At 41.6% G+C, this 13,927-nt stretch overlaps 1 protein-coding gene across 1 annotated transcript in view; it reads left to right on the top strand.

Moving 5' to 3' along the window:
• The window catches only part of TEX14 (testis expressed 14, intercellular bridge forming factor), a 1,549,829-nt gene that overhangs the window by 1,208,476 nt on the left and 327,426 nt on the right, over nucleotides 1-13,927 (top strand). Inside the window, exons 20-21 of the mRNA XM_085647123.1 lie at nucleotides 8,227-8,326; nucleotides 9,776-9,866. Of these exons, the coding sequence (XP_085503249.1) occupies nucleotides 8,227-8,326; nucleotides 9,776-9,866 (191 nt within the window). The remainder of the gene's footprint in view (nucleotides 1-8,226; nucleotides 8,327-9,775; nucleotides 9,867-13,927) is intronic.

The raw sequence follows: 13,927 nt of genomic DNA, 5'->3' as shown, positions 1-13,927 counted from the left end.
TCTGAGGTATAATTACTTAATGCCTCTCTGGTTTTAATCTTTCTGGCACTCATTGAAATTTAGAATTTGTACAGTACGTTTTCATTTGCAGCTCCTTTTGATTTATGTATGTTTACTACTTAGTTTCTTTTGTTTACTGTGGACACTAGTTTGAGCCAGGCATATGCTATATAACGTGGCAAATAACTTTTCTATGGACTTCATAAGACAGTGCAATATCTTTATATCTCATCAGTTGCTTCAATTCCTGCTCGATTACTTTTGGACACAGATGGGCGCAGTAGGTTTGCCCCCGTCAGATAAAAAATTATTCTTAGGTAATCACATATGTAGACCATGAACCTGTGCAGCATTAATTGCTTATTGTTTAAATGTAAGAGGTTGAAACCCCTGTCCGGCTTCTTTTTTACAGTGTACTGATACTTTATAAAAACAGGAAATAAATACAATTGTTTACAATTGTTTTTAAATTATAACAAAATCGTTAGTAGAATGTTACACAACAACTGTACATTAAGTCTTCTAACATGTTAATACAAAAGTTTTTGTGTTAATTCAATTAGCGTCTGGAAATTAGACGCATTGAGCAATGATCATTTTAAAGTGAAGTACAAAGATATAAAACCTACACGATACACATGGTAATGCGGGAGATATTGCATTGCAAGTGCCGCGATCCATTTGCAATGCAATAGGTTTTGCATTAATGAAAGTTGGAGCTATTGGTGTTGCATTATTATTAGGAATACCAAAAGCTCAAACCTTCAGTAATGCGAGACCTATTGCATTACAAATGGTTGTTTTTTTAAGAGAGGGGGGGTCGTGCGGCTGCCCTCCTGGGCTGTCTTCAGCCCAGGAAACACCAACTCCCCGGGGCAGCCCGCGCAAACAGGCTCCTGGAGCCATACACGGCACTGTGGACTGCCATTCCCAAGGACTGGCTTCTGCTATGTCCTGGGGTGCCTACCCCCGGGACATAGCTGTTTGCTTTTGCTTGGTGGGAGTTGGCGTCTTCCGCTAAGCAAAAATAAACAATCCGGTTCCACCGGGCAGGAGCTGTCAAAGTGCTCCAGCTGGCAGCGGAGGTTTCATATCTTTCCCTGCCCACGAACATGCGTGCAGGAAAAGAGATGAAACAATTGCTTCTGCACGGAGGGACCTGCTTTTCCAGCAGCTACCTTCGTGCAGCAGCAATGCCAGCTCCCACAGGAGGCAGAGAGCTGGCTGGCACAGTGGGGGCCTTGAGTCTCCCCTGCGGTCCCTATTCTGCACACTGGGTGCCAAAGGGCACCCAGGAAACCTGGCCAGGCCTCGGGGGACCCAGGAGAGCCATGTTGCCCCACTCACCCAAAGGTCCACTCACCCATTGCATTAAGGCCAGGCCAGGCCCCAAGGGATGGGGTCCCAGGGGCCAAAATCGTCCCGCTGCCATTTAACTAAGACCAAGCCCTGGGGGATGAAAAACAGAGGACAGAAAAACGAGCAGAAAGGCAAAACAGAGTGCAAAATAACGAGCAGAAAAGGCAAAACAGAGGGCAGAAAGATGAGCAGAAGGGGCAAAACAGCAGAAGAGAGCAAAACAGTGGGAAGAAAAACAAGCAGGAAAGGCAAAGCAGATGGTAGAAAAACAAGCAGAGAAGAAAAACAGGAGAAAAGGACAAAACAGAGAACATTCACACACCCACTCACAGACCAACTCAGGCTCATTCACCCACTCACAGACCCACTCTGAGACAAATACACTCACTTGCAGACTCACTCAGAGACTCATGTACTCACCCACTTAGGCATTCACGCTTCTACTCACAGACTCACTCAGAGACTCACACATTCACTCACAGGCCTACTCAGACACACACCCACTGACAAACCCATTCAGACACTCTCACACCCCCTCGCAGACCTACTGAGACACTCATGCACTCACTCACACACTCACCGTCAAATGTTAGTGGTTACAGTTAGGAAATAAAGATGAGAAAACCTTGGGAATTCACTGAAAAAACAAAGGTTACAGGGACATTATAGTTAGGCTAAATTTCACTCGTACAAATCCAATGAGTTATATTTACCTGAGCTAACTATACCTTTCATCCCAGCAATGTACTGCTAATGACCTCACATATTACATCACTGATGACATGGTCAGTGACTTCACTGATGACATCTCAAATTACATCACTGATTACATCATCCAAGAGCAACTCACACACCCACTCACACCCCTATATAAACTCTCATACACTCACTCACATACCCATTTTACAGACCCATAGAAGTAATCACACACCCACTTATTCACCCATACAGCCACTAACACACCCATTTGTTCACCCATACAGTCTCTAAACACAGCTACTCCCTCACCCATAAGGGCACTCACACACTCACTCACACACCCCCATAATCACTTACATACCATGTCACACATCCATACAAGCACTCTCACATCGGCTTACTCTCTCATACAGCCATTCACACAGACACTCTCAAATACAGCCACTCACATAGACACTCTCAAATACAGCCACTCTCATACGAACTCACTTAACTGAACACCCACTCAAACAGACACTGACTCATACAACGACTAACACACCCATTCACTCACTCATACAACCATTCAGACATCCACTCACTCACCCAGTCACTCACACATTCACTCACCCATCCATATAGCCACTCACCCATAGAGCTACTGACACACCCACTCATCAATACTGCCACTCACTCATCTACACAGCTACTCACACACCTACATATTTACCTACACAGCCACTTGCACACCTAGTCATTCACACACCCACTCACACACGGATACACACAGTCGCACAACCACTCACATGATATATGTTACAAGTAGTATCACTCATTAGTAGTACACCTAGTATAATAATGTAACTTTTGTAGTACCTCAGTACATATTTTCTAGCAATCATAAACTCTTACAAAACGCTTACATTCAGTGTATGTCAACAGTGATGTCATCAGTGATGTCATTTGAGATGCCATCAATTATGTCACTGACCATGTCATAAGTGATGTAATATGTGAGGTCATAAGCAGTGCATTGTGGGGCTTAAGTTATAGTTAGCTCAGGTAACTATAATTGCTGAATTTCACTAGTTTTGTATGAGTGAAATTGGAGTATAACTATAACGTTCCTGTTTGGTTTATTCAGTGAATTTCTAAGTTTTTTAAAATGCTGTTTCCTAACTAAATGTCTCTCTAACCTTTGTTTTTTTAGTTAATATGTATATATCTATATATTTATAAATATATGTAATTTGTTAGTGCTAAACGTTTAATTATAATTAAAAAATCTATTATAATTCAAACAATTGATAATAAACTTATTTAAAATAATGAATATTAAATTTTTGAAATTTAAACAAAATGGCACATTTAAAATAACTAAGCACAAAAATTAACGAATGTATGACATATTAGTTTAATATTATATTTCTATTGAGGATGGGATTTGATTTTGTTTTTAAATTTGATTAGATGATTTGAAAAAATAACATTTATAGATGAAATTGATATATTTTCATTATTTAATGTAATAAATGTTTAATACGATGATTTAACATGCTGTGTAACATGTACTTTTATTAGTTGTAGGTTAATAATAATTTTACATTATTATGAATCTTTATTTTAATTTAAGACATTTTTATATTATTTATAAACATTATTAAACTGTAGATCGTTTCTCCTATACTTTGCCATTGGGAAAGTGCTGCCCTGGTGGTGGAGATTTCTGCTCTGATGATGGATCTCCACATATGTGTGAAAAGTTACTGGTAGTAACTTTACACTCATTATTTCAATCTTAGATGTCTCGACCACCTAGTTTCAAGGGGTGGAAACATGTAAGTCTAATCATCTACATTTATTAAAGCATAAAGTCGATTTATAGAGTTCAGGATAATGCAATGGTTTTGCTTCATCCTTGGGACACCATCCAATCAGAGTGCAAACTCACAATTTATTAGTCAGACCTAGCAACCACAGACTAATTAAATCATGCTTAAAAGCTGCTATTAAAATATTATTTTAAGGTGTTGTAGTTCCAGCCAAGAAACTTCCATATTTTAAACAAATGCCTAGATAAAAATAATGCAACTCTGAGCTTTCTCATTTCATATTTTTTTAACCAATTTGATTGTTTTTCTAAAAAAGGCGAGCTGTAGCACGAGTACAATATAACCATAGGTATGTTGCTAGTTACATGCACCTTGATAGAGATGAAGGTGATCACGTCCAGCAGTACGTACCATACAATTAGAGCTAGCATGACATGAGCGTAATAAGTATAGTGCTTGAAAGCAGAATAACAAAGAACAGCAATGAGCTTGGTCTAAAAGCAGAGGCAAATAGGTTAGAAAAATACACCCTAGGAGAAATCCTGCCAAGTAGTAAATGAACAGGACCTTTGCCATTTGTCCCGTGGAAGTGAGGGCCCTATTACAATGCGGTCGGATGAGTGTCAAACCGGCATTGTGTCGGCAATAGGAACACTCGACAAGAAGTCGGACGTCCCGCATTCTGAATTACGATGCGACCGCTATTACGCAAAGTGTATGTTTACTATTGCAGCTTGTGCTGTGGGCCGCAGCACAAGCATCAAAAGTAAACATGCACTTTTTAAATATCCCTGCTACCGTGTGGTAGGCACCATGCGGTGCCTGCCAAATGGTGCAGGGATGTTTAGGGAAGTATTATAGGTGCCCCCCAGGCCTCATAGTGGAGTCTACGGAGGGGCGTGGGCCCTCCTAGAGGCCCCAAAAGTCTGTTTCCATCTGCCTTTCTATAGCGGTCAAACCACCACAGAAAGGGACATCGTAATCCCTACGGTGGTGCCTGAGCAGGCACTGCCCTTATTATAGGGCATACATTCCGTCCGCTGGGCCGATGGGCTCTATTATCAGACAAGCATTTGCATTGTTATCCCAATATGATGATTCACCTGCAACTCTTTGGGTAAGACTTTAAAGGACATTTTTGGGATCATTTGTCTTTAAGGAAATTATTTACAGATCCAATTAACATGTGTTACACAGAAATGTTTTAAAATATACTAATTTTATTGTTTGTAAATATATTTTTTTCATACATACCCTGCTATGAAACATTTTCTTCTTTCAAATGTCTGGAATAATAAATATGTTAGAAGTCCTTTCTTTGAAAGCACTGGAAAGAAGAGTATATCCTGGATTAGTAAAATAACTGAAGGATCCTCAGCTTTGCCCTTTATGAAAGTACAAACATCATCATCTTCATTACCTAAAACGTATATTACGGAAACAATATTATCACATGATTCTCTATCAGACTTTTTATCTGAGTCCTGAGATTCTCTCTCAGTTAATGATACTGATACTATACCAAAATGTTTTCATAATTTGATTTGAATGATAATATACCAAAAGCTAATATTATTTATAGATCTATTCATGGGCCAAATAGCTCTAGAGCTAAATCCTCTGTGGGACTTTATGGGAACGTGAGATTTAATATAAATTCAGGGACACATTTACTAATATGTCATTCAACACTTGCAGCAAGGGAACTTGCTGCATTGCGTTGCATAAAAGAGAGAGAACAGAAATTCTGTATATTTATAAAGATATGGAAAATATCTGCTCTCTCCGTGTGCTGGCGCATTGTGTTCTGCAAACTGCCAAAGCAGGAAGCCTTGCACGATGACTGCACCAAAACAATTCAAAGATACATTTTCTTTCCTCTTTTTTACGTGTGATGCAAAATGCATCACATATGGAAAGAGGAAATTACATGGATAAAAAAACGTTTTCTCCTCATTACGCCATCCTCAGAGAGGTGCACCGCTGTGACGCAATCCCAGGTTTGCAACTTTTGTAAATCTGGAATTGCATCATATCCATGGGTGGATACACGGGAGCAACCATGCAAAGCAAAGTAGAAAAGCCAAACATTATCACATTTTTGCTGTCTGATGGTATAGATGTGGGCATAAAAGAGCTGAAATATCCCTGAAGTGTTTGCTAAGTAGTATTAGTTAAAAGTCAGGATTGGCTAAAGATGTCTGTTATTCCATGAATTTAAGACTTCCACATCCCTCACCACTTTATGCACATGGACAGTGCCACAAATCCCCTTTTTCTTTTAACATCTAGTGGTGTCCCACCAACATCGTAATGAGGCTCTGAGTGTTATAGGAACACCGAGTTCTAGTTAGGGAAGTGACAGGAGCGATTGCACATCTTCTGAGTGGTCGAATGGGCATGCCAAACCTGGAGGAGAATGCATAAGCCATTCTATGGGGGTCTAGAACCATTTTGGAGGCATTTTTTTTAAAAGAAAGGGTAATTTCATACCCCTGTAGCTGCAGTCGCGCATTGTTTTACCTTTCAGCCTCTTTCCTCCCAAATGAGTCACAGTTCATCTGAGTACTTTTGTGTTCCTGCGAGAAATCCCAGGTAAGGATAAGGGCTTTCAATGCATTGTTAAGGAGTGCACCGCCTAAAGAGAAGCTAGGTCAAAAAATCTATTAGTTGCTTTGCCGGCTTTAGAACGAGTATGAGGTCCGGGTAAGCAACATTCTACTTTAAGCAGTTCCTGGGGGCCAATAGCAGATTCAAGGACAGTGTTCATTTTACCCGAATATGTGCTTATAACTGGACAATCCCACAACATATGTTGATATCTGCTGTAGGAGCAAGGCAACAGGGACAATCTGAGCTAACAGTTATATAAATGTTACTCTTGCATGTGTTGTGTAATATTTGAACTTAATGCCCTTGAATTTGGTTTTCTCATACTATAATAAGTATTTTCACTAAATCCGCTGCTCTGAAGGTAGAAGCAAAATTATTCTAATATATGTGTTCAATGTTAACATGTTTTTAAATTAACATTATAAAGGGGGCACTATATGAAAATGTAATTCTCCCCTTGCCATGGGGAGGGGAGCCAGGGTTTGCCTGGCGGTGAAGGACAGTAAACAAATGGCTATACCTCAGCCCATCCTGATTGGGTGAGCTGACATATAGCCATTTTTCCGATGGCCCGAGTGGTAGTCACTGACGTAGCCAACCCTATGTTCTGCTCGCATCTAAATCGGGCACGTGGAACATTATTTTGGCCGTAAGGATACTTCGTCGCCGTTGCAATGGAGTATCCTTACTGCCAACATATAAATCAGCCCCTAGTTGGGAACATTGTGTGGCTGAAAGCAAACTTTTACTGAATAACATCATTTGGAAAAGTTCACAGAAAGCAGCACCAAGATCTGCACTGAAGTGTGTGGAAAAAATTTAAATGATATCCGGGTGATACTAATTTGCCAGTTATGTTATATGGGCACTGTAATCAACATTGAGTTGGAGCTGTGAACCGTTGCTGGCGCAGGAAATCTGTTGCAAAGTTTCCAGTCTAGTGGTAGATTTAGTAAGATTTTGCGCCTGGGTTACTTACTATTGTGGCGCAGCCCGACGCAAAATCATTTTAGAGATTTACTAAGCTACGCAAAGTCACTTTGAGTGGTTTAGTAAATACAAATTACTACAGCACATAGTAATGCCTTGTGTTGCTTTGTGTCTGGGAGGCATTCCATGGGTGGTGCTTGGGCATTCCCATTCAGTCTCCCATGTACATTGACGCAATTCCAGATTTACTAAGGCGAGTATACCAGGGATTGTGCCACAATGCTATGCCTACCTGAACCAGGCATGGCAGGGAGAAATATATTCATTTCTCCTCATTAGTTCATCTTTCAATAGAAAGAGGAAAATACATTTAAGGATTATTTTTGGACAGGAAGGCATACTTTCCTGCACAAAAACAATCCTACCTGTAAGGCAGACACCCTAGCACTATGGTACTAGGGTGCCTCCACAGTGTGCCAGCACATGGAGAGAGCAGAAATACTCCATACCTTTGTAACTAAGGAGCATTTCTGCCATCTCCTTTTCATACAACGCAGTGCAGTAAGTTGCCTTGCTGCATTGTGTGAAAAAATAGTAAATCTGCCTCAGTCTGGTGCCTGGGGATTTTAAAACGTGCAGAATCTGCAGGCAAATAGAGTAGCCACTAGAAAGATCATTACCAAAGGTTAGAAAGATTCTTCATTTCCAGTCCCATACCAGATATAATAAGTACAGTGACTCTTGCTGTGGGTAGGCTACATATGAGAAACATTAGCATCCCTTTATTGTGTGATTGTACTATGCTTTCTTTCAGACCATGGATTCAGAGGAGGAATTTGAAGTAACTAAAGAAGTCTGTATAACCAAGCCGGAACTTGCTTTTAGCTGTGCAACTACTGCACGGTTGGGATTAGGTAGGATATTCTTTCCAATTTGTTCAAGTTTTAATTTTTTCTTACGCTTACTAAAGAATGATGTAAGAAAGTGTCTGAACAATATCATCAGCATTAACATATTTAAAGCACCCCCAACGAAATGTCTAGGGCCCAGATTTACAATGAATTTGCGTAACCTTTTTTAAAGCAGACCTGATACAAAATATAGGTTTGTATTTACAAACCAACAGTACTTGTTTTGTACTTAAGGTAACACAACACAGTGCAATGTGCTGCCTTACTCAGCGTCTCGGGGGAGCTTTATGGATGGTGCATGCAACCACCAATATGTTTTGCCGCAAATCCCTTTCTACGAAGAGTTGTAGTCAGGGATTTTCAGTAAAACTCTGCGCCTCCCTGAGACAGGTGTAAAAAACATTTCTATGTATATTGCATTTTGCAGGACACATACAAAGAGGAAATTGCCGAAAAGCATTGTTTTTGTGCTGGTATGGACCCCTTTCTACACAAAATATATACTTACCACACTGCAGACACTCTTGCAGGATGACACATGGATGCCAGAAGTGTGCCTGAGCATAACTGCTCCTCTTCTTAGTACATATGCCGCAGTTCTGCTTTCTCCCATTCACACAATGCAGCACAGCAACTTTATTTGTTGCCCTGCAGTGCGTGAACTCTTTGTAAATCAGGGCGTAGGCTGTGTTGATGCCATTTATTTATATTGCCCAGCAGAAAGAAACAACATATTCCAATGCATAATATAGTTAAATCAATTTTGACTGATTTTGCATATTTTGAAAGTTTTGATTAGGGACATTAAGATCGTATGAAGCCTTTTCTTCAAAATTTAGGCCATTGTCTTCCTCAGGGTTAATGGACTCAGGCATATTTCACGCGGCAAGGGAACTTGCTGTGTTGCGTGAAAGAGAGAGAGCAGAAATGTGCCATATCTACAAAGAAATGGAGCATTTCTGCTCTCTCCTTGCCATGGTGCACTATGTACTGCCAAGCACCAGCACAGACACCCTTGTGCCCCATAGTGCAAGGGTGCCTGCGTTACGGGTAGGATTGTTTTTATTCAGTAGGGAATACCTTCCTATGCAAAAACATTCAAAATAAGCAGTTTTACCTTTCTGTGCGTGATGCGGAATGCATTATGCATAGGAAGAGGAAATAAGAAAGAGAAAAAAAGCTTTTTCTCCTTGTTATGCCAATCTCTGGGATCCCTAACAATTTGACGCAATCTCAGGATTACAAACCTATGTAAATATGGAATTGCATCAGATCCATAGGTGGATGAACAGTAATACAAAGGCTTAGTAAACTCGGCCTCAGTCTGTATATTTTTTAGAAGCACCACCAGTGCAGAAACACAGATGAAAGGCCACAACTGAACTCTAAAACTTAATTGAAGCGATTGAGAACTGAGTTTTAACCAACATTTATATTCTCTTCTTGCTTTAGTTGAGAAGCCTCTTTTCTGTAGAACAGCCGATAAAAATCTTGAAAACATCAATGAAGAGATAAATCGACTCAATTTGACATCTGGAAACAGGTAAATAAATATGGTTTGTTTTGGTGTTTGCTCTTTATCACGCTAAGCGCCTTTTTCTGCCAAATGTTTTTGCGGGTGTTCCGATCTTAAGTGACCATCTTCGAAGAGTAAAGCAAGATTGAGACCTTGATGTGCTTAATTATGAACTATAGCATATTGTGTGTAATATGACTCTGCCTGGCACAGTGAGCTAAGATTCATATGTCAAGCTTGGCTTTTATTGGCTGGATTGACATCTGTTGAACATGCAGAACATTATTTCCATTTGTTATTGAATAACAAAATTATTTTGTGAATAAACTAGCATTTAGAAAAATCGTGCCAACTATAGACTCAAATATATAAAAAAATATTTTCCTTCTGTCCATCTGATGTACACACCATGAAATAACCCATTTTCCTATGCTTAGGTTTTAATGTTCTCTCTAGTTTAAAACTCCTTGGAGAAGATTTGAGAAATGTGTTGTACCCGTAATGACAAAGGAGCATCCCTTTTATAGGGTTATAGGGTGGTCTCCCTCACCCACCCAAAGGTGCTTCATCATTAGAGAACCTCCTAGTATCGTGATGCCTAGTCACGATATGGGCTACAACCCCCTTCCCTAAGAGGTATATTCTAAATACCCAAACGAGGAGCCAAGGATGTTGAGTGCAGCAGAGTAAGATAATAAAAAGTGATATAAACTCCTGGGTTCACAAAAAATTATTTAATCGAGCATCCCTGTGCTAGGATTAAAAACAGCGTGGCATTGCAGGGGTGATTGGATTTTGCAATGAGCTCTGCACTTGAATACAGAGTAAAGGCTTGGACAAGATGAGTTGGCTGACTCTACTGAAGGATCAGGGCCTATACTCCAGGGCCGATTAAAAGGACATGCTGCTGCTGTCATGTAAAGAGAAGAACAAGGTAAACTGCCTGTCATGCTGTGAACTGGTCCTATTCAAGCCATGGTACAGGCCCATCTATATCCTCTGGCGCTGTGCGTACATATTTGTGAATAACTTTGCAAAGGCCAGAGCCCTATTACTGCTGCCTAGACAGAATCTGTTAGACCTGGCACCAGTGGCGTGGGTCTCCCCTGCATTTTTTGCATTTGCCTCCTGTTTTTTTGCTGTGTGTTGGACTTCATTTTGCTGGTCTAGATGCATTGGTCACTTTGCCACTGCTGCTCAGTGCCAAAGTGCAAGTTCTCCCTTTGTGAATTGTTTTTATGAATTAGTGATTCCATGATTGGCATATTTGATTTACTTGTCAGACTCTAGTATAGTGCACTGTGTGTGCTCAGGGCCTTTAAATAAAATGCTGCTAGTGGGCTGCAGCACTGATTGTGCCACCCACAGAAGCAACCTGTAAAATGTAACTCTGGCCTGCCATTGCAGAGCCTGTGTGTAGTCTGGGACTGCCATGTCGACTTGGCAAGTGCACACACTTGCCAGTCCCTAAACCGTCTCTTTTCTACTTATTAGTCACCCATAAGGTAGGCCCAAGGTACCCCTTTGGGCAGGCTGCATTGTATGTGAAAGGTAGAACATGCCCTGATGTGTGTGGCATGTCCTGATAGTGAAATACTGCCAATTTCATTTTTCACTATTGCAAGGCTACCTGTTCCCTTAGGACAGAATGGGGAGTTTATTAATAACATCTTATAATCATAACTGGCCCTGGGAACAAGGTAGAAAAACAGTTTAGTATGCCTGAACGCAGAATGTTAAAATGCATCTTTTAGTGAGGGGGATTTTTACATCCTGTGTTTGAAAATACCACTTTTAGAAAGTAGGTATTTTCTTGACTAACCATCCAGTGTGCCTCTGCTAGGTTTGTGTATTGCAAGTCTGGCTTTTGTATGACAGGGGCTGAAGAGGGGCAATGGCTCCAGAAGTCTGACGAGTCAGGGCTGGGCTGAGTAGACCTGGGCTGCATTTAGAGTAGGGGGGGGGAGATTTCCTTTTCACCTGAATGAGCCCGGTCTGCCTTTAACATTGCTGTCTCCACCTCCTGCCAGGAAGCTGCACCTGTGAGGACATAACTAGTTTTGGCTGGGTACAGACACTCTCTACACTCAGAGAACAAAGGATTTTGGTGTATAAAAATAGGGGCCTAGACCCCAGACTTTCAGATCACTTCTGGGAAATCAAGAGGAACCTTTGCCAAGGAGAAGAGCCGGAGAAGCTGAGGAGGAATACTGCCCCTGTGCTGTTTGCTGTCTGTTGTTGGCCTGCAGTGGCTGCTTGTGCCAAGGAAAGAAGAAAAGGATTTTGCTGCTTGCTGTGTCCCCTGCTTGAAGAAAAGATCTCCTAGGGCTTGAAACTGAGCTTGCCACTTGTTCTAGAGGTGTCAGGAACAGCAAAGACCTCACCGTGTCTGTGGGCACTCTCTCTGACCATCTCCGCAGAAGAAAAGGCTAACCGACTCTGTCTGGATTTGGTGTCCTGAAAGCACTGCCGAGAGCGACGCCTCGCTTCACAACGCAACCCTGGTCTCACCGACTCTGTCAACAAGTCGCTGCTTGCTCCGCGTCCTGTGGGCTCCGCATGCCGCAAAGCTTCACTACAAGCTGCAAGGACGTCACCGACTCCTTCACTGCCCGACTGGAACATCGACCGGCTCCGTTTCCACACGTGACCTGCCAGCACTGCAGCGAGCACCCTTCAACGCAAGCACTGGTCTCACCAACTCCATCAATGAGCCACTGCCTGCACCGCATCGTGAGGACACCGCCCGCCGCAACGCACCGCTTCACAACGCAACCGCAACGTTTGCCCTGAACGACCCGCACCGACGTGTTGGTCGCAACAAGAAAGTTACTGTGTCAGTGTCTGTTGGCGCTTTAGCTGCCTCATATCGACGCGGTGGCCTGGAATTTTTAGACTCGTATGCAGCATCGCGGTAGCCCCAGGAGAAACTACCGAGTCAGAATAACAGTTTTTTATTGATTTTCCTGCAATGTAAAGGTTATTTTGCACAAGTACTATTTTATACTATTGTATGTTGGATTTTTATCGTATTTGGTCGTGTTGGTTTAGATAACGATTTTCTATTTTTCTAAACTGGTGTGGTGTCCATTTGTAGTGTTTTTTACTGTATTACTGTAGGTGTTCACAAATGCTTTAGACACTGCCTCTGAGATAAGCCTGCCTGCTCGTGCCAAGCTACCAAGGGAGTGAGCAGGGGTTGTTTTAGGAGTGTACCCCCCTTACCATGACTAGTAGCAAGGGTCCCTATTTGGACAAAGGTACCTACCTCTGCCAACTAGAGACCCCCTTTTCTAACAGAATCCGTGAGTGAGAGGGCCACTTCCTGACTTCTTTCTGTTTTTCATGTGAGAAGTCAAGAACCAACATACCAGCTGGCTGAAATTTTAACTAGCAGAAAGTTAATGAAACCTGTAGAGTAAATTGCTACTATGACTCGCCCTGCCAGAGTTCCCCTTCTCCTCCCTGAAATCTGACCCTTTCTGTTTCTGTCTGATATGAGTGTGGCTTTCACACAGTTACACCGCATCCCTATGTTTGTGCTCTGCTGAACAGCCTCTATTCCTGCACCCGCGGACTACCATAAATGACTGTTGTCTGTGGTCTTGTCTCGTTGCCTTTTTCCCGGCGAGAGACAGCACTGGCATTGTACCGAATGTTCTCCCGTGCTCACGCAGATCAGATACTACGCTTAGTCTACGTTTTTATTCTGATGCAGCTACTGTTGCTTTTTTGTGCCCATGAGAGAGTTCAGGGAGTGCCCTAACACTTGTGCTAGTTTATTTAAATAAACAAAAGTCACCATATGTGTAACAGCATGTTTTACTAGTCTGTTGAACTTAAGAAGTGTACAAGTTGTTTATAAGGTTTTAAAAGAAATAACACTGTAAAATATATTGTACTGCTTCTTCTCTGTGTGTTGTTTCTGTCTGACATCCTACATCATACACCATCCAAGGGTAAGCATTGACTAAAAAGGTAGTACTTGGTAACTGAGCTGGATGCAGTACCTGCCAACTGTAACTCAAAGTATCATGGCCACAGATAGATTAGTTGTCCTATGGTCTCATAGACCACGGAGAACTATC

Source organism: Triturus cristatus, chromosome 3_2 (genome assembly GCF_964204655.1).
Source record: "Triturus cristatus chromosome 3_2, aTriCri1.1, whole genome shotgun sequence".
Taxonomy (NCBI): Eukaryota; Metazoa; Chordata; class Amphibia; order Caudata; family Salamandridae; genus Triturus; species Triturus cristatus.
This window is presented reverse-complemented; position numbering and strand designations above follow the sequence as displayed.